This window comes from Chiloscyllium plagiosum, chromosome 32 (genome assembly GCF_004010195.1).
Source record: "Chiloscyllium plagiosum isolate BGI_BamShark_2017 chromosome 32, ASM401019v2, whole genome shotgun sequence".
NCBI lineage: Eukaryota > Metazoa > Chordata > Chondrichthyes > Orectolobiformes > Hemiscylliidae > Chiloscyllium > Chiloscyllium plagiosum.
In genome coordinates, this window is record NC_057741.1 from 15,097,568 (window position 1) to 15,116,975 (window position 19,408).

The 19,408-nt window shown below is 41.4% G+C and overlaps 1 protein-coding gene across 1 annotated transcript in view; it reads left to right on the plus strand.

Moving 5' to 3' along the window:
* slc7a11 (solute carrier family 7 member 11) overlaps positions 1–19,408 on the plus strand; it is a 187,069-nt gene that overhangs the window by 35,582 nt on the left and 132,079 nt on the right. The window contains exon 3 of the mRNA XM_043674092.1: positions 16,469–16,584. Within this exon, the coding sequence (XP_043530027.1) occupies positions 16,469–16,584 (116 nt within the window). The remainder of the gene's footprint in view (positions 1–16,468; positions 16,585–19,408) is intronic.

A 19,408-nucleotide genomic window follows, 5' to 3' on the forward strand; every position in this document is an offset into this window, starting at 1 on the left:
AAAACCAAGTTGACTCAGCCTGGCTGTCTTTAACTTTCCTAAGTGTGTTGTGATAATGTTCATAATAATAGTTCCTGACATCTTTTAAGAGAGATTTAAAAATGAAATGGGAGGCAAATCTTCTGCACAGAGAGAGAGGTTTGCATGTGGAATGAACTTCCTAAGGAAGTGGTGGATGTGAGTACAATAACAGTTTTAAAAGAATTTGGATAGATATATGAATAGGAAAGGTTTGGAGGGATATGGCCAGGACCAGGTAGGTGGGACCAGTTCAGTTTGGGATTATGTTAGGCATGGACTGGTTGGAGCCAAGGGTCTGTTTCCATGCTGTATGACTCTATGAATATATGACTGATGCTAAGCAAACTGGAACATATATTCCTGCTGTCTCTCTCCTTCCCATTTGAATAAAGGAGTTACACTTTTTATTCAATCAAATAGAACCTTCTCACTAGGGGCATTTTGGTAATTTAAAATTAAGGCATCAATTATATCACTAGCCACAATTTTTTAAGAGTAAAATCCATTAAGATCGGAAAATGTGTCAGTTCAGAGCACCAACATATTACTCAATATGACTTCCCTGATGATGATAATTTTCTTGAGTTTTTCCATCCTTTCCATTTTCTGATGTACAACTGGGATTGCTCTATCCTTTACTGAAAACCACTGCAAAATACCTTTTCAATTTAATGCTACCTACCTACTTTTCATTATTAATTCCCTAACTCACTTTCTGTAGGTTTCAGTGCCCATAATAATAACTCTTTTCTTTCTAAGATTGCTGTGATTCATGAGCTTTCATGCACAAAGCGAAAATTGACGTCATTTGTAAGCAAACAAAAGCAAAGACCAATGTTCTAAATGGCACTACAGCAAATCTGCATTTAGAAAAATAATTCACATTTTAAAATTTTGTTTCAAATTAAAATGAATATACATTACAGACAACTGGATGCTAGCTCCTCCTCTCCACAGTGCAGACTTTCCCTGATCTTGGTCCTGATACAGCCCTTCCTCTGCTTCAGGTGTAGACCTCATTCTTGTCCCTCTCCTGGGGCCAGTCTTGGTCCGTGCTACTAGCAGAGCACCAGCCTCCACCTCACCTCTTCATCCCCCTTGTCACCCATGCATGCTGATGATGTCACCACAAAGAGAATGCTGGCAAGATCACTGGCACACTTGCACAGGAGCTTCCTGGAGACATTCTGTCATAGCTGATTCCATGTTCACACATGTATGATGACCATTTGGCATTACGAATGCTGACACCATTTTAGCTGATTTGTAGAAGCTCTAACTATCGGTTTTTATATTCCTTGTGAGCTTTCTTTCATATTCTTAATTATGCTGAAAATGTGTTGCTGGAAAAGCACGGCAGGTCAGGCAGCTTTTCCAGCATGGATGCTGCCTGACCTGCTGCACTTTTCCAGCATGGATGCTGCCTGACCTGCTGCGTTTTTCCAGCAACACATTTTCAGCTCTGATCTCCAGCATCTGCAGACCTCACTTTCTCCTATTCTTAATTGTGTCAAACATGTTAACCTTTTAGTCATTCTTTGCTTTAATTTTAATTTTCTGTCTAAAGGGAATAATGAAGAGAAATGCATTGATGTGGCAAGTTATAAATACGTGAAAAATCAGTGGGAATTAAACTCCACAGTTATTTTAAAAGGAGATGTATTTGAAGAAGATTTTCATTTGCAGTATTATGGTGAAGAAGGTGAAGTCTGAGACTAAATAGGACAACTCCTTTACTGAGTTAGAATAATCAAGAGGAGGCATAAAGGCTTCCTTCTGCGTTCTAAGAGGCTATGAATATATGGTTGTATGGGTACTGAAAAATGAGCGTTTAAAAAGGCACTTTGCTTTGAAGAAAATTACATTTGTCAATTAGCAAGCATTGAAGACCATCCTTCCCTCAACGTGATCTCTTCGCTCATTGACCTTGAAGACACAGCTCTATAAACTTAACTACTGCTCCTCACATTAAGAACAATCAGCTCTTATATCTAAGCTCACATATCTAAGGAAAGATTCTGGAAATTGTACCGCAGATTGAAAAATCTTTCAGATGGATAATTAGTGATGTAAGGCATACATGAGCAATTTAGCAATTTGATACTCTGCTTTTGTTGTAGTAAGTGTTCCACGTATTGCATAATACTACAGATCCAACTTGTCCTGTTTTGTGGGTTTGCTCATTGCTTTGTAAAATGTTATGTAAGTATACTGCTGCAACAATGGTTTTGCTTCTGCCTACCTTATTAAGATAAAGCTTTTGTACTTAATTATTTAAGTACTCAACAAATGAGCAAAAATTATACTTCTTAGAACTGGTTGTCATGGAAAGAAGCAATTCAGTTCTGAACATGATTCTGCTTCTGCTGTTTGCATCTCTGGAGTTTGTGCTGAGGCAGCTTTTCTTACATCTTCTGAAACCCTTGTGAATCTCTAACAGGGAAAATTGAATATGTGACATGTGTCAGAAAATGTAGTCACAGTCTCTTTCAAGACGCAACAGGCTCTGATCCTTGTCCTAGGCTCAACCACCCTCAGCTGCCTCATCAATGGCCTTTCCTCCATCTTATAGTTAGAGGTAGGGATTTCGCTGATAACAACACAACATTCAGCACTATTCACAATGCAGATATTAAAACAGCTCATGCTAATATACAGAAAGAAGTGCTTGCCATCTCCCTTTGATGTCCAGTGGCATATCCACCGCTGAATCTGTCGCCACTATCAGCATTGGCTAAAATAAGATTTGGCCAGCCATAAATATGTTATGAGAGTAGGTCAGAAACTTAGAATTCAGTAGCAAGTGCCTTTCCTGTCTCACTATTGCTTCTCCACTATCAACAAGGCACAAGTCAGGAGTATGATGGAATATGGTGTGGTTGCCTGTATCATGCAGCTCCAACAGCACTCAAGAAGCTCAATACCGTCAAGGACAAAGCAGCCTGCTTCACAGGTAGTCTTGTCCACTATCTTCAGCATTAACTCCCTGCAGCACCAATACATTGTGGAAACAGTGTATGTCGTTGAGATGCTGCACTGCAGTACTTCTGTCAGGTTCTTTTCCTGAGATTTAATACATACAGTTTCATACAATTTGCATACAACAAATTCTGCAAGCAGTTAAAGTTTATTAAAGCTTGTACAAGCTAGATTGCCCCCTTTGACACTCTTCGCTGGTGTGCAAAGTCGAGTCAAAAGAGGCCCTGAACAACCAAAATGCATCCCCTTTATACAGGTCAGTTGCTCACAGGTACTCCTGCCACCCTCCACCCATAACCACATGTTACCCCAGGTACAATGGTAGGATGATGCTATCCTTGGAGATAATGTAAATGTAAATGCCCTAATCCTGGGGAATCGTTAAGCAAACGATTTCTTGGCTCTGTGATTCCCCAAGACAATGTAGGTGTGATTTGTCCTAGCTTCAGCGTGGACCTGCAAATGAGTTCTGGCTCCGTTACTTCCCTAGACAGTGTAGATTTGATATACTTCAATACTGGGGAATGATCACACAAATGAATTTGATTGGCTAGGGGATGGCTATGAAAACAATTCTGAATGGAAGTGACTGAATGAGAGTTTAATTTGATAATAGCAGTAGAATAGCAGTAAATGGCTGCCCAAATGAAGTGTAGATTACAATGGATAGTCATCCACATACCTGCATGTTGTCTGTGAGACAGAATGTCACCCCACCCACTTCCAGAATGTTCAGCTTCTTGGGGAAAGACAGTTTGACTCTTTAACATTACATTACTATCCAAAGAGATAGTACAGTTTAATCTTTAAACATTACACCTCACCAATACTCCTCCAACACCACCTTCCAAACCCGTGACCTCTACCATCTAGAAGGACAAGAGCAGCTGATACTTCGGAACATCGTCTCCTTCGTGTTTTCCTCCAAGCCATCCTGACATGGGAATTCTTATCACTGTTCCTCCACTGTTGTTGGGTTTAAAATCATGGAACTCCCTCTGTAACAGACCATTGGTGTTCATGCACCCTAGGAACTGCAGCAGTTCAAGGCAGCAACTCAACACCACTTTCTCAAAGACAATCAGCGATTGGTAAAATTTGCTGGCTCAGCCACCTATGCCAACATCTCACGAATGAATTAAAAAATGTCTCCAGTACAGGTGGGCAGCTATTAGACCCTAAAAACAGTTTCAAACAGTACCCTGTATCCCATTCTCAGAGTCTGGAAGCCTGTACACAACATACTGCTTTATGTGTACCCTACTGTCACTATTGTTGCATTCTGAAGGCAATATCTGGTTCCTGATTGCTCCTTTGACAGAAGATGACACAAATATAGTTTTCTTTTTCTATCCATTCTACACATTCTCCTTAATATCTTCAAAACATTTGTCAAGCTGCAGTGATTTAAACTTCCAAATTCTGAGGAATACCCTTTTAGATTATGTGATCTGTCTCATAATTTAACTTTTAGATTGCAAGTATTACCCTGAAATCTCTGTGCTGTTCTACCTCCAGAGCTAAAACATTCTTTCTAAGCTATAGCACCCACAACTGAGGACAGGACTCAGGGTGTGGTCTGCAAGGCTCTGTATAACATGTCTTTTATTCCTGAGAATTGAATTCCAATAGCAAGAACCCAAGGCCAGTGTTCTGTTAGCCTTTTCCTTCTCCTGTCCAAAATAGGCCAAACAGGCTTCGGGGCTCAATGGCCTCCTCTTATTCCTATGTTCCTGTATGTTAAAGAGATATGTAAATGTTTATTGTATTCCACTGCTTTACGTTTTCTGTCATTTAGAAAGTTCCTTGCTATATCCTTTTGAAAAAAAAAAGTGGACCAAATAAGGACCAAAGTGGACAACCTCATAGTTTAACATACTTTCATTCACGGGATGCAGACATCACTTGATGGGCCAACATTTATTGTCCATCCTGAGTTGCTCCTATGAAGATGGTGGTGAGCTGCTTTTTTGAACCGCTGCAGTATATTTGGTGCAAGTAGACCCACAATGTTGGAGAGGGAATTCCATGATTTTGACCCAACGACAGTGATGGAACAGCAATATATTTCCAAGTCATGTGGTGAGTGGCATGGAGGGTAAGTTGCAGATGGTGCAGGTATCTGCCACCCTTCTCTTTCCAGATGGTATGGTCATAAGAGCCTTGGTGAATTACTGCAGTGCATCTTGTAGATCGTTCACATTGCTGCTACTGAGATTTGGTGGAGGAGGGAATGAATGCTTCTAAATGTGGTACTGTCAGAGAAATTCAGCCCAATGAATCAGAGACCACAAAATGAGGATCACGGCAAAATCGACAAGTGGTTTATTGAACAAAACAATATCGTGGAAGAGAAATTGACCAGGCTGACACAGAACTGATTCTCTGCACCAATGGCCAAAATGCTTTTCCCGAATGGAAGGTGCTGGTAGATTTTAAAGGGGTACAATACAAAGATGATAAACGTAAAGCAGTTACAGTACAGTGGTGAAAACTGTAAATCAATGAAAACAAGATTAAACTGAATGGAAATTCAAGATTAAACTGAATGGAATCAAGCGTCCGACAGCAGCAATTCATTTGTAATTGACACAGGAAGTTCTAGCCATCTCTGTGAATGGGTGAGAATGTCTTCTAGAGGATTCTTCATTGTATTTCCCGTCAACGCGCACATGTGTAAATGTCCCCTCTCCAGGCATCCAGGCCTATACATTATGTTCCTCCTGCAAGCAAAGTCTTCCAGGGCCTCTTGGCCTGCCTCTTTGTTTCTGCGATGAGCGTGCCCTAAGGGTATTGGGACCGCAGTGCTAATGGGGGCTGGGAACTTACTGTGAATGCTGTTTGGGAGGTGTATTCTCTGGTCTGGGAGTAGCTTGGCCATGTCTGATTTCTATGTTAGCCCTGTTTGGCCAAGACTGGGGCATTGTGGGTGTGTTCTGTGTGTATTGTTAGGCTTGATCTCTGTGTTTTGCAAACCTGCTTCTGTGTTTTTTTAGTGTGGTTATGCTGTGGGTGGGCAGGGTAGCAGATCTTTCTACCACAGGTACCAATCAAATGGGTTGTTTTGTCCTGGATCATGTCAAGCCTTTTGAATATTGTTGGAGCTGAACTCATCCAGGCAAGTGGAGTATTCCATCACATTCCAGATTTATAACTTGTGGATGATGGACAGGCTCTGGGAGTCAGGAGATGAATTACTCATTCCTAGCTGGACTCTTAGCCTTTGATGTGCTTTTGTGGCCACAGTATTTATATGGTGAGTCATTAGAGTCATACAGCATAGAAACAGATCCTTTGGTCCAACCAGTCCATGCCGACCATAATTCCAAACTAAACCAGTCCCACCTGGCTGCACTTGGCCCATTTCCCTCCAAATCCTTTTTATTATGTAAGGGCGGCACGGTGGCTCAGTGGTTAGCACTGCTGCCTCACAGTGCCAGGGGACCCAGGTTCAATTCCGGCCTCGGACGACTGACTGTGTGGAGTCTGCACATTCTCCTCATGCCTGTGTGGGTTTCTTCCAGGTGCCCCGGTTTCCTCCCGCAGTCCAAAGATGTGCAGGTCAGGTGAATTGGCCATGCTAAATTGCCTATAGTGTTAGATGCATTAGTTAGAGGGTCTGGGTGAGTTACTCTTCGGAGGGTCAGTGTGGACCTGTTGGGCCAAAGGGTCTGTTTGCACACTGTAGGGGAATCAATACAATTGCAACATTTAAGAGGCATTTGGATGGGTATATGAATAGGAAGGGTTTGGAGGGATATGGGCCGGGTGCTGGCAGGTGGGACTAGATTGGGTTGGGATATCTGGTCAGCATGGACAGGTTGGACCGAAGGGTCTGTTTCCATGCTGTACATCTCTATGACTCTATAATCAAATCTAATCTACTTTTCTAAATGTTTTTTAAACATTGTATCTGTACCCACATCCACCACTTCCTCAGAAAGTCCATTCCACACACACAAACCACTCTTTATAAATAAATTGCCCCTAATGTTTTAAAACTCTTTCTCCTCTCACCTTAAAACCATGCCCCCTTGTCTTGCAATCCCCTACCTGAGCAAAAAGACAGCTGCCATTCACCTTATCTATACCCTCATTATATTATAAACCTCTATAAGGTCATCCCTCAACCATCTACGTTCCAGTGAAAGAAGTTCCAGCCTGTCCAGCTTTCCTTATAACTCAAACCTTCCATTCCAGTAACATCCTGGTAAATCTTTTCTCAACCTTCTCCAGCTTAATAATATCCTTCCCATAACAGGAAGACCAGAAGTTCAGATTCAGATTCCAGTTTAGATTCTGGTCAATGGTAAGCTCCAGGATGTTGATAATGGCGGATCCAGTAATGGTAATGTTATTGAATGTGAAGCAATGATAGTTGTATTCTCTCTTGTTAGAGATGGTTTATGTCTGGAACTTGTGTGATACAGATGTTACTTGCTCCCTGTCAGTTTAAACCTTGGTCTTGTCCAGATCCTGTTGCATTTGAAACTGGATTCCTTCAGTGTCTGAGAAGTCACGAATGGTGATGAACATTGTGGGAATCAGCGAAGATTCCCACTTCTGATCTTACAATCATTGGAAGGCCACTGATGAATTAGCTTAAGATGCTGCCCTGAAGAACTGTTGCAGTGATGTCCTGAACTAAAATGATCAAACTGCAACTCATACAACCATGTTCCATGTGCTGGTTATGGTCCAAAACAACAGAGAGTTTTTCCCCAATCCTATTGACTCCAGTTTTACTGGGGCTCCCTCATGGCACACATAGTCACATGCAGCCTTGATGTCAAGGCCTGTCACTCCCACCTCATCTCTTGAGCTCAGCTCTTTTATCCATTTTTGAACCAAGGCTGAAATGAGGCCAGGAGCTAAGAGGCGCTGGCAGAACCCAAAATATCCATCAGTATGCAGGTGCTGCTTGGTAGCACTGGTGATGATACCTTCCATCACGTTATTGATAGTAAATAGACTGATGGGGCAGTAATAGGCTGGTTTGGATTTGTCCCATTCATTGTGTATAGGATACTGCCACAGCATAGCCAGAGTATTAAACCGCAGCCTTAGAGATTTGTGCAAGGAGATGGGCTTTTTTTTAGACTGTAAACATAAGTACATAAGTGCACAAGAAAAAGAAGCAGGAGTAGGCCATCTGGCCAATCGAGCCTGCCCCGCTATTCAATAAGATCATGGCTGATATCTTCATGGACTCGGGTGCACTTGCCCACCATTCACCATCACCCTTAATTCCTTTACTGTTCAAAAATCTATCTATCTTTGCCTTAAAAACATTCAATGAGGTAGCCTCAGCTGATTCACTGGGCAGGGAATTCTACAAATTCACAACCCTTTGCATGAAGTTCCTCCTCAGTTCAGTCTTTAATTTGGTCCCTCTTATTTTGAAGTTATTCCCTACTAGTTTTAGTTTCACCACCAGTGGAAACAGCCTCCCTGCTTCTATCTTATCTAGTCCCTTCATAATTTTTATGAAAAGGCAAGAGACCTCCAGCTTAGCTGCAGTAGATGGGAAAATTCCACAAAAAAGTGTAGGACAATTCATAGTAAGTCATAGGGAGACACAGAATTGTCATAAAACAAAATTTAAAGTTTCCTTGGAAAAATGTCACCCAGCATTGGGCGGCACGGTGGCTCAGTGGTTAGCACTGCTGCCTCACAGTGCCTGGGACCTGGGTTCAATTCCCGCCTCGGGCAACTGGCTGTGTGGAGTTTGCACATTCTCCCCGTGTTTCCTCCGGATGCTCCGGTTTCCTCCCACAGTCAAAAGATGTGCAGGTTAGGTGAATTGGCCATGCTAAATTGTCCATAATGTTACGAGTATTAGTCAGGGGTGAATGTAGGGGAATGGGTCTGCATGGGTTGCTCTTCGGAGGATCAGTGTGGACTTGTTGAGCTGAAGGGCCTGTTTTCAGGCTGTAGGGAATATAATCTAGCCTTACTATAACACACAGTTCAACAAACTGCAGACAAAGCAAATATTGCTACATTGTTGTTAAAGAGTTTACAGGTTTGAACAGACTTTAAGACCAGAGAATTAAAATAACATTGCTTTAGGACAGAATTAAAAGCTTTAAAGCCGCAACGTCGAAATACTGTACAATCATTAAATCTCTGAGGACAGAAGAAAAGAACAGCATTAAGGTGCAACAGAATTAAAGCAACTTTAAAGAAATATGCATAAAGAACCACATTCACAAGAAATGGAAGGTGAAATAATATTACCAAAAAATGAATGTCACAGATAGGTCAAGAATAACGTTGGGGAAATCAGATTTGAAATTACAGAATTGCTTCAAAATTAAACAATCTCAAGCTGAACAAGTAAATAAATCCACCAAAATATTCAGTAGATGATGTTACAGGTTGCCAACATATAAAAGAAGGCTCCGATACATTTGAAGAAGATCCAGGAGCTTTTGACAATTGCTGAAGTCCAAAAGCAAATAGAATTCTTTGAAGATTCACTGACAAATCCTGAGAAGGACAACTTTCAGAAGCTAATTCAATTTGCGTGGTGATGAAATCTACAGTCTGAGCTTGAAGTTGAACTGACAAAGTAATCTCATATACATTGTCAATGTTGGAAGCAGGACTGCTGTAACCTGCAAAAGGAAGATAATGAAAATCTACCATCTCCAAATAATCTTCTAATGTTAACACAGTGGTTGTTTTACAATTGTGGAAAACTTGAAATTAATGCAGACGCAATAAGACAACCATATAACTGGACTGTTCAAATCTTTCTCAGAAACAGTAGGGAAAAGGTTACAATATGTCATGCGCAAATTTGGTAGATTTATTTTGGAGTTTTCCCAGGTTCAATAGCTGATGAAAAAACTTGCCATTTTCTGTTAGTCCTGTGTGCTAGAAATTGTGTTGGTTTTAATTGTGTTGTCTGAATTTTATGGGAGATAACTGACAGATAGACTGCCTAAGCTGTGTTCTTGCCAAAATCACAATGACCCCTGAGGAACTTCCTGAGTATGACCAAAAATGTGCAAGACTAAAGGGGAATGGCACTAAATGAATTGCTCCTTCAGGCAGCCAACACAGGCACAATGGGTCAAAGAGTTTCCTTTTGTATTGCATTAATTCCATAATTCTGCAGATACTTCAAGGAGCTGAAGCTTACGCTGAAGTTAGATAAATTGCTAAGAGAGGGGTTTCGGGTTGAGCATAAATACTTGTGTAGGTAATTCGGCTGTACTTTTATGTAGTTCAAAGGAATTATTTTCCTTCCACCTGATTGGACACATTGCTAGGGCAGGTGGAACTTGAAGCTGAATTTTCAGGCCCAGGGGTTAGGAGACTCCCATGCACCATCAGACTCTAATTTCAAGGAAGTCTAAGTCATTTAGAAATGGATCATTATGATAGTTATTTAATTAGTAGCTTTATAAGCTAATCTGTTGAATGGCTCAAAGAATATAAGAACTAGGAGTAGGAAATGCACACCCTCAAGCCTACACCTTCATTTGAAACAATCATGGCCTATCTCATCTTGGCTGGAACTCCACTCTCTTGCCTGCTTACCACAACGTTTCAGCCCATTACTAATTAAAAATCTGTCTATCCCCATCTTAAATTTACTCAATGTCCCAGCATCCACCACAGAATTCCACAGATTTTTGACCCTTTGAGGGAAGTGATTTCTCTTCATCTCTGTTTTAAATCTTCACCCTCTTGTCCTAGATTACTCGACATGTGGAAACATTTTTCTATGTCTACTTTGTCTATCGCCTTCAGCATCTTAAATATTCAAATTGGATCTCTTTTCATTCTGGTAAACCTGAGAGAGTACAGGCCTAAGCTACTCAATCTCTCTTTGTAAGACAAACCTCTCATCTCTGGAATCAATGTAGTGAACCTCCTGTGAACTGCCTCTAATACAATTACATCCCTCCTCAAGTAAGAGGACCAAAAATGTACACAGTACTCCAGGTGCAGTCTGACTAAAGGTGTTTTCTAATCAACCTGATCAAAGATGGTATTTTATTGAACCCGGATCTCCTAACTCAGATATGGGAGATCAATACATGATAATCATGGTCCTATCATTTATGTAAGATCCAACTGGTCTTTTAGTTCCTAATGAAGGGCTTATGCCCGAATGTCGATTCGCCTGCTCCTCGGCTGTGCTTTTCCAGCACCACACTCTCAACTCTGATCTCTAGCATCTGCAGTCCTCACTTTCTCCTAGGTCTTTTAACCAAGGAAAGATGGAGTCAGCAATTGCTTGATTGGCATTCTGCCCATTATTTTAACATTGGTCTGCCATTCTGGGTATGAAGAAGATAACTCTGATTGTCTTTGCCACCTCCAGATTTGTGACCTTGAAGTACATTGTTTGAGCTCCTTTTGGTGGCAATCCAACAGTGTCTCTCTTAATCCCTCCATTACTGAAACCCATCAATTTCCATCACTTATTGAAATGTTGTGTTTGTGTTTTGTCCAGAATCCTTTCTTTGTTTTCAGCCACTCTTCTTCACTCTAAGTCTGCATTCTTACAAAGTGCCCTGAAATGATATATGAACATCCAGTCCAAATGGTTGACGGTCAACTCAATGACTTGAACATTGTACTCCTTATCTGCTGTTTTATCAGCTTTCTGCTTTAACTGGAATTTGCTTTATTACACCATCGTTTCCCAGTTGAGTTCTGTTTTTGCATGGAATGTAAAATCAGAAGAGCCAAAGTCTATTGGATAGAGCTAACACAAATGAGATCAACACTCCATCACATCAATAGATGCACATATCAGCTTTAGGATATGAGTTAAGTGTAACTGGGATTTTTTTAAAACAAGGCTTTATCGTGTTGATTGTGGAATTTATAAGGAATGGCTGCCATAGTGGACCAAGCCTGATACTGCAATCCACATTCTACCCTCTTCCTGGCAGATTCCCCTGAGAACCAACATTTGCTAAATAACTTATTTCATGGATCTTAGAGTCTGGTACTTGACAAACATGGTCACTTCATTAGATACCAGCACCAGTTAAATAGTTGCCAAGGCTCATAGCTATTTGACATAAAGTGCCCCGTGATACATGTAGCATTGGCAGAGTACCTGTGAAATTCTCGACCAATTACCAGGGATCCACTTGGGAGTTCAAGAATTTGCATTCTATAGTCATAGTTATTCAAAAAGTTATTGCCCCATTCATAAAATATTAATTATAGTCTTTGCTTTCAATAATATTGTTGCATTGTGATGGACAATGAGAGCTGCGATGATGCCATTCCTTACATGGAATAATGGCATTTGATTAGATTAGATTACATTACATTACAATGTGGAAACAGGCCCTTCGGCCCAACAAGTCCACACCGACCCGCCGAAGTGCAACCCACCCATACCCCTACATTTACCCCTTACCTAACACTACGGGCAATTTAGCATGGCCAATTCACCTGACCCTGCACATCTTTGAACTGTGGGAGGAAACCGGAGCACCCGGAGGAAACCCACGCAGACACGGGGAGAACGTGCAAACTCCACACAGTCAGTCGCCTGAGTCGGGAATTGTACCCGGGTCTCAGGCGCTGTGAGGCAACGGTGCTAACCACTGTGCCACCGTGCTGCAACGTAACCAGTGATTCAAATGTTTCTTTTTATTTAGTCAGAAAATGCAGATATCCAGCAGACCGAACTTAAAAATATGTATACTTTCCTCCCCTGAAGTGTTACTTTCTGAGAGGGGGCATCAATTTTAAAATCTAGCTTCGAATCCCAATGATACAAAAGGTTACCAAATGTCATCAAACTTGCAATAATGTTGCATGAAATGGTTTTGTACCACATTGTACAACTAAATCAGTCACATATCAGTCGATAGCTGAAAATGTGTTGCTGGAAAAGCACAGCAGGTCAGGCAGCATCCAAGGAACAGGAGAATCGACGTTTCGGGCATAAGCCCTTCTTCAGGAATGAGGCCTCGTGTTGATTGTGGAATTTATAAGGAATGGCTGCCATAGTGGACCAAGCCTGATACTGCAATCCCACATTCTACCCACTTCCTGGCAGATTCCCCTGAGAACCAACATTTGCTAAATAACTTATTTCATGGATCTTAGAGTCTGGTACTTGACAAACATGGTCACTTCATTAGATACCAGCACTAGTACAATAGTTGCCAAGGCTCATAGCTATTTGACATAAAGTGCCCCGTGATACATGTAGCATTGGCCGAGTACCTGTGAAATTCTCGACCAATTACCAGGGATCCACTTCTCGACCAATTACCAGGGATGCGCTTTTCCAGCAACACATTTTCAGCTCTGATCTCCAGCATCTGCAGCCCTCACTTTCTCCACATATCAATCGATAGTCCAGCTCAGGAAGAGGGCAGAGTCGTGGATTACATTTGTTAAAAAGTGACCGTGTTCCTCAAGTACCAGACTCTAAGACCTCTGAAACAAACAATTTAGTGAATGTTGGTTCTCAGAAGCTAATTCTCTGCCAGGAAGACGGTGGGATGAGAGATTGCAGCATCAGGCAGCCATTCCTTATAATTTCTAGAATCATCATGGTAAAGACCTGTTCTCAAAAATCCCAGTTACACTGAACCCATGCCCTTGAGCTGGCAATTGCATCAGTTGATGTGTGGGAATTGCTGATCTCACTTGTGTCAGCTCTATCCAATACTCTTTGGCTGTTCAGTTTTGCGCAAATTCCATGTAAAACAGGAGCCGTGCTAGGAAATGATGGCATAATTGAAGCACGTTCAAGGTAAAATGATTGATCAAAAGACGAAGGCTTTGAATTTAGATCAGACCCAAAAATGTGCAGCTGGTGGGAAAGAACACATTACAAGTACCTGTTATCAGGGTCAAAGGGGTCACGTGGATTTGATGTTCGCGAATTTGATCATTTGCTGGACTCCAGCATGGAGCCAGCATTACTCATATTTGGCTGGGACAAGGGGGAGGAAATTGTTTATAAAAGGCTAGCACTGTATTAAAGGCATGCAACACTTCTTAAAGGGGAGATGGCTCCTGACTTTAGAGAAACGTCACAAATGAAATAATGTTTGTAGGTGATCCTGGGGGTACTTAGGACCTCTAATGTAGTGTATTGAAAAAAAAATATTTATATAGAAGCATGTGTGACTGCAAGATGTCAGAAATAACCTTACAGCCAAATACATACTTCCTTGGGATAGTTACAGTTGTAATGTAGTCGATATGTCAAGTCAATTATATGCACAGCATGTTCCCACAAACACATGGCAATGACTGAGTAGCTTGCTTTTATGATGTTGATAGATAAAAAAACATCAGGGATCAATTATCTGATTCTTTCAAAGTCATGTCATGGAATCTTTCACATCCAGATTGAGCAGATGGGCACTGGTTTAACATCACATCTGAAAGACAGGACATACTCAGTATCACACTGGAATATCAGCTGAAAGTTTGTGGTTAGTCCTGGAGTGTATTGTGATTGAAATCACAGCCTTCTAATTCAAGAAAGAATGATATTCACTGACCCATGATTAACATTAGAAATCCTAGTCCAGATAGTGGACTGCAGCATACTTTTAGTACCAGTTTTGCTAGCTTGATCTGTTGTTGTCATATCCACCAGAACCATCTGAGATGTTTTAAATAGATTCATTGCATTGATCATTCTTTTTGTAATGCGTCAAAGATGTTTATAACAAGTAGGAAGGAATGCCCACATGTCTCTGACAGAAATGAGGCTCAGTTATATAAAAAACAAAAGAACTGTGGATACTGCAAGTCAGAAACCAAAAGAGAAATTTCTGGAAAAGCTCAACAGGTCTGGCAGTATCAATAGAGAAAAATCAGTTAACATTTCCAGCCCAGTGACCCTTGTGCAGTTCTGAGCTTTTCTAGCAATTTCTGTTTTTGTAGGCTCAGTTAAATGTTCATTACACAGCATTTAATAACTGAGTGCTCCTCCCAATAACAGTCCTTTATATCCTGACGAGCAAAGCTTATCTTATGATATCAGTTAACCCTGTCAGTTAGTATCTGCCTTAGACAATCAACAGAAGGAATGAGACTTCCTCTCGGGTTACAATTCCTTCCAGGTAACATTTCCCTTGCTGGTGGAAAGATTTCACTGAGGAGGACAATCTTAGGACCTTAGTTCCTTGAGTATGGTGTAATATAGAAAACAGTTTAATTACTCCACTCGAGTTGTCAAATTTGAATCTTACTCCCTTATTCTTTCCTCACAACCGCAAAGCCCACATCCTCAGTGCTGAGGGAACCCTCTCTCCTCTTCCCATCACTCACTTTGAATCTTTACATATCACTAAACGATCTTCCTCAACTTCTCACATATCCTCACTTTCTACTTGCTTTGCTACTGCAATCCTTACATCCCGATATCTCACACTTTATACACTGCATTTGTTTACAATGACAGTGTCACATCGATCAGATGTTCACGTACATCTTGTGACAAGTAGATGCAGCTGGCCTTGAGAAGCAAAGCATGCTGGGTATCACGAGCAAAGTTTGTAGAGAGTGACCATATTGGAGGGGATATGACACAGGGCTTCTTTATACTGTGAGCTTTTATGCCTTTTGATGTCACACTGTGCATGAAAACTGCAGTTGTCCTCACCAGCCACTTCCTACATTTGACTTTCATTATTACAGGCAAAGGATTTTTATTACAATACTTTAGTACTTTAACATGATTGGTGCCGAATAAGGTGGAAAGTGTATTCCAAAATGAAATGAATTGCACATGCTGCCTGTTGTGTTGAATCATGTGGTAGTAGGTTTGTGACTTTAAATCAATCACAGCACTATCGAGATTTTAGGCCCAATTTTCTAAATGCACGTTCCCAGTCAAAATTCCTGCCATCCTGGAATTATAAGTATTAATTGATCTGACATGATGGAAGAATACAGAGAAACCTCGATTATCCAGCATTCGATTATCTGAATATCGAATTATCCGGCAAGATCGCGCAGCCCCAATGCTCAGCTAAACTATGTTATCCGGCATTTGATTATCCGAATATCAAATTATCTGGCAAGATCGCACGGTCCCAATGCTCAGCTAAACTATGTTATCTGGCATTCGATTATCTGGAATTCAATTAACCAAAAGAAATACTGCCCACCCATGTCCTTTGGATAATCGAGGTTCCTCTGTATAGGGAAAATCAAAACCTTTCCTCAGAGTATTATTGATGGGTTAGAAACATTCCATGATAATATAAAGTGTGAAGCATCTCTGGAAAGAATGTGTGTAAGGGGCTAAGTGATATTTCTTGTCACTTGCCTTCCAATATTCCATCCTTTGGATTACCTCAAAATTGCTAAAATGCTTTGTTTGCAATCATCCTTCAGTTCAGCCTTTCTCTGGGAAAAGACAATTACGTCATAGATATTTTTGTGTTTTTGTGGTTGCATATCCCTTGAGTACACCACAGCTAATGCTATTGTATTTCTCTTTATACAGACCTGCAGCCACTGCTGTAATATCACTAGCCTTTGGCCAATACATACTGGAGCCATTTTTTATGCCCTGCAGAATCCCAGAAATTGCGATCAAACTGGTCACTACCATTGGCATCAGTAAGTTTCCTCCCATTGTGTGTACTATTGACATAAATTTTTAATATATTTCATTACCTAACTTTTAACAAAAGTACCAAAATGGGAATTTTACAGTATTATGGGCTAAAATGGCATGGAAAATGATTATGCAATGTCTCAAGAGGCAATAAATTAGGATGTGCAAATCTCCATTTCCCAACAGCTGATCTGTTGTACTAATTGGTCAATTACATTAGTTCTGAAACATTGCACTGAATTTTCATTTCAAGATAGATGTGAGTTTAGGTATATCCATTCTGGCAGTTTATTGCTACCTGCCCATGTGCAAGTCTGTCAACATGTTCCTGTCTCTTTTCTATTTCTGGTGTAGTTGCTTATGGTACAGTGACCCAACATCAACAACAATTGGCAAATTTTAATTCTCTCAGAAGTGTTTATCAAATTCAGTCCACTAAAGTATTAACTGATGGGAATTTTCACACCCTGTCACTCTGATATCATTAGAACCTCGAGCTGGAATGGTGGCAGCCATCTGCAGAGGTGGTGAGATACCCGGACAATATTAAAAAGCATCCGAGCATGGATGTTGAGAGTTAGGTGGAGGACAACCGTGGCCACAAGTCATGCTGTGGAGTACTTGCCCATCTGCAGTAAGTCCTGACTGCTGTCCCACAGTACCTTTTGATCCATTGTTAAGTTTACAGAGGATGCCTTCTCTTGAGACATCAGAGATAGTGCCCACCTCTTCCAGCGAGGTTGCCATGTGCTGGTGTTTTGGGTGCTTCCCCTAGCTTTCTCAGCAGCACACCCTACCCTCCATCTTGAAAACCTCTTCCAGGGTCCTGCCATGGTCACTTTGAGACTCTATCCAGTGCTGTTGATCTTGGATCATACCAACTTTTCTGAAACAGCTGGAGATTTCATTAACCAATGTATTAGAAACAGGGAAGAACACGGGTGTTTTCATTATGAGCGGGTATTGTTAAGTCAACTTGATCTACAGGGTCAAGAGGTGTCAGCCACCCATTTTATTCAATTTCCATTGGATTCAATGAAGGTCAGTATAGAGTGGACTGTAAAACAAGAACATAGTCAAAATTAAAACAATTGCTGAAAATAATTGCCGGAAAATGTCAGATGGTCCGACTATATCTGTGGAGAGAAAAGCAGTGTTAATATTTCAGACCCAGTAGCAACCAGTTCATTTATATTTCTGGCTCTCTTCAGTTCTGAAGAAGATTAAAATAGAACTGAGAGTCAGAGTCATAGAGAGGTACAGCATGGAAACAGACCCTTCGGTCCAACCCATCCATGCCAACCAGATATCCCAACCCAATCTAGTCCCACCTGCCAGCACCTGGCCCATATCCCTCCAAACCCTTCCTATTCATATACCCATCCAAATGCCTCTCAAATGTTGCAATTGTACCAGCCTCCACCACTTCCTCTGGCAGCTCATTCTATACCCGTACCACCTTCTGTGTGAAACAGTTGCCCCTTAGGTCTCTTTTATATCTTTTTCCTCTCACTCTAAACCTATGCCCTCTAGTTGTGGACTCTCCGAACCCAGGGAAAAGGCTTTGTCTATTTACCCTATCCATGCCCCTCATAATTTTGTAAACCTCTATAAGGTCACCCCACAGCCTCCGATTCTCCAGGGAAAACAGCCCCAGCCTGTTCAGCCTCTCCCTGTAGCTCAAATTCTCCAACCCTGGCGACATCCTTGTAAATCTTTTCTCAACCCTTTCAAGTTTCACAACATCTTTCCAATAGGAAGGAGACCAGAATTGCATACAATATTCCAACAGTGGCCTAACCAATGTCTAGTACAGCCATAACATGACCTCCCAACTCCTGTACTCAATACTCTGTCCAATAAAAGAAAGCATACCAAACGCCTTCTTCACTATCCTATCGACCTGCGACTCCACTTTCAAGGAGCTATGAACCTGCACTCCAAGGTCTCTTTGTTCAGCAACACTCCTTGGGACCTTACCATTAAGTGTATAAGTCCTGCTAAGATTTGCTTTCTCAAAATGCAGTACCTCGCATTTATCTGAGTTAAATTCCATCTGCCCCTTCTCAGTCCAATGGCCCATCTGGTCAAGATCCTGTTGTAATCTGAGGTAACCTTCTTTGCTGTCCACTACACCTCCAATTTTGTGTCACCTGCAAACTTACTAACTGTACCTCTTATGCTCGCATCCGAATCATTTATATAAATGAAAACAAGTAGAGAACCCAGCACCGATCCTTGTGGCACTCCACTGGTCACAGGCCTCCAGTCTGAAAAACAACTCTCCACCACCACCCTCTGCCTTCTGCCTTAGAGCCAGTTCTGTATCCAAATGGCTAGTTCTCCCTGTATTCCATGAGATCTAACCTTGCTAATCAGTCTCCCATGGGGAACCTTGTCGAACGCCTTACTGAAATCCATATAGATCACATCTACCACTCTGCCCTCATCAATCCTCTTTGTTACTTCTTCAAGAAACTCAATCAAGTTTTTTGAGACATGATTTCCCACTCACAAAGCCATGTTGACTATCCCTAATCAGTCCTTGCCTTTCCAAATACAGGCACATCCTGTCCCTCAGGATTCCCTCCAACAACTTGCCCACCACCAAGGTCAGGCTCACTGGTCTATAGTTCCCTGGCTTGCCCTTACCACCTTTCTTAAATAGTGGCACCATGTCGGCCAACCTCCAGCCTTCCAGCACCTCACCTGTGACTATCGATGATACAGATATCTCAGCAAGAGGCCCAGCAATCACTTCTCTAGCTTCCCACAGAGTTCTCGGGTACACCTGATCAGGTCCTGGGGATTTATCCACTTTTATGC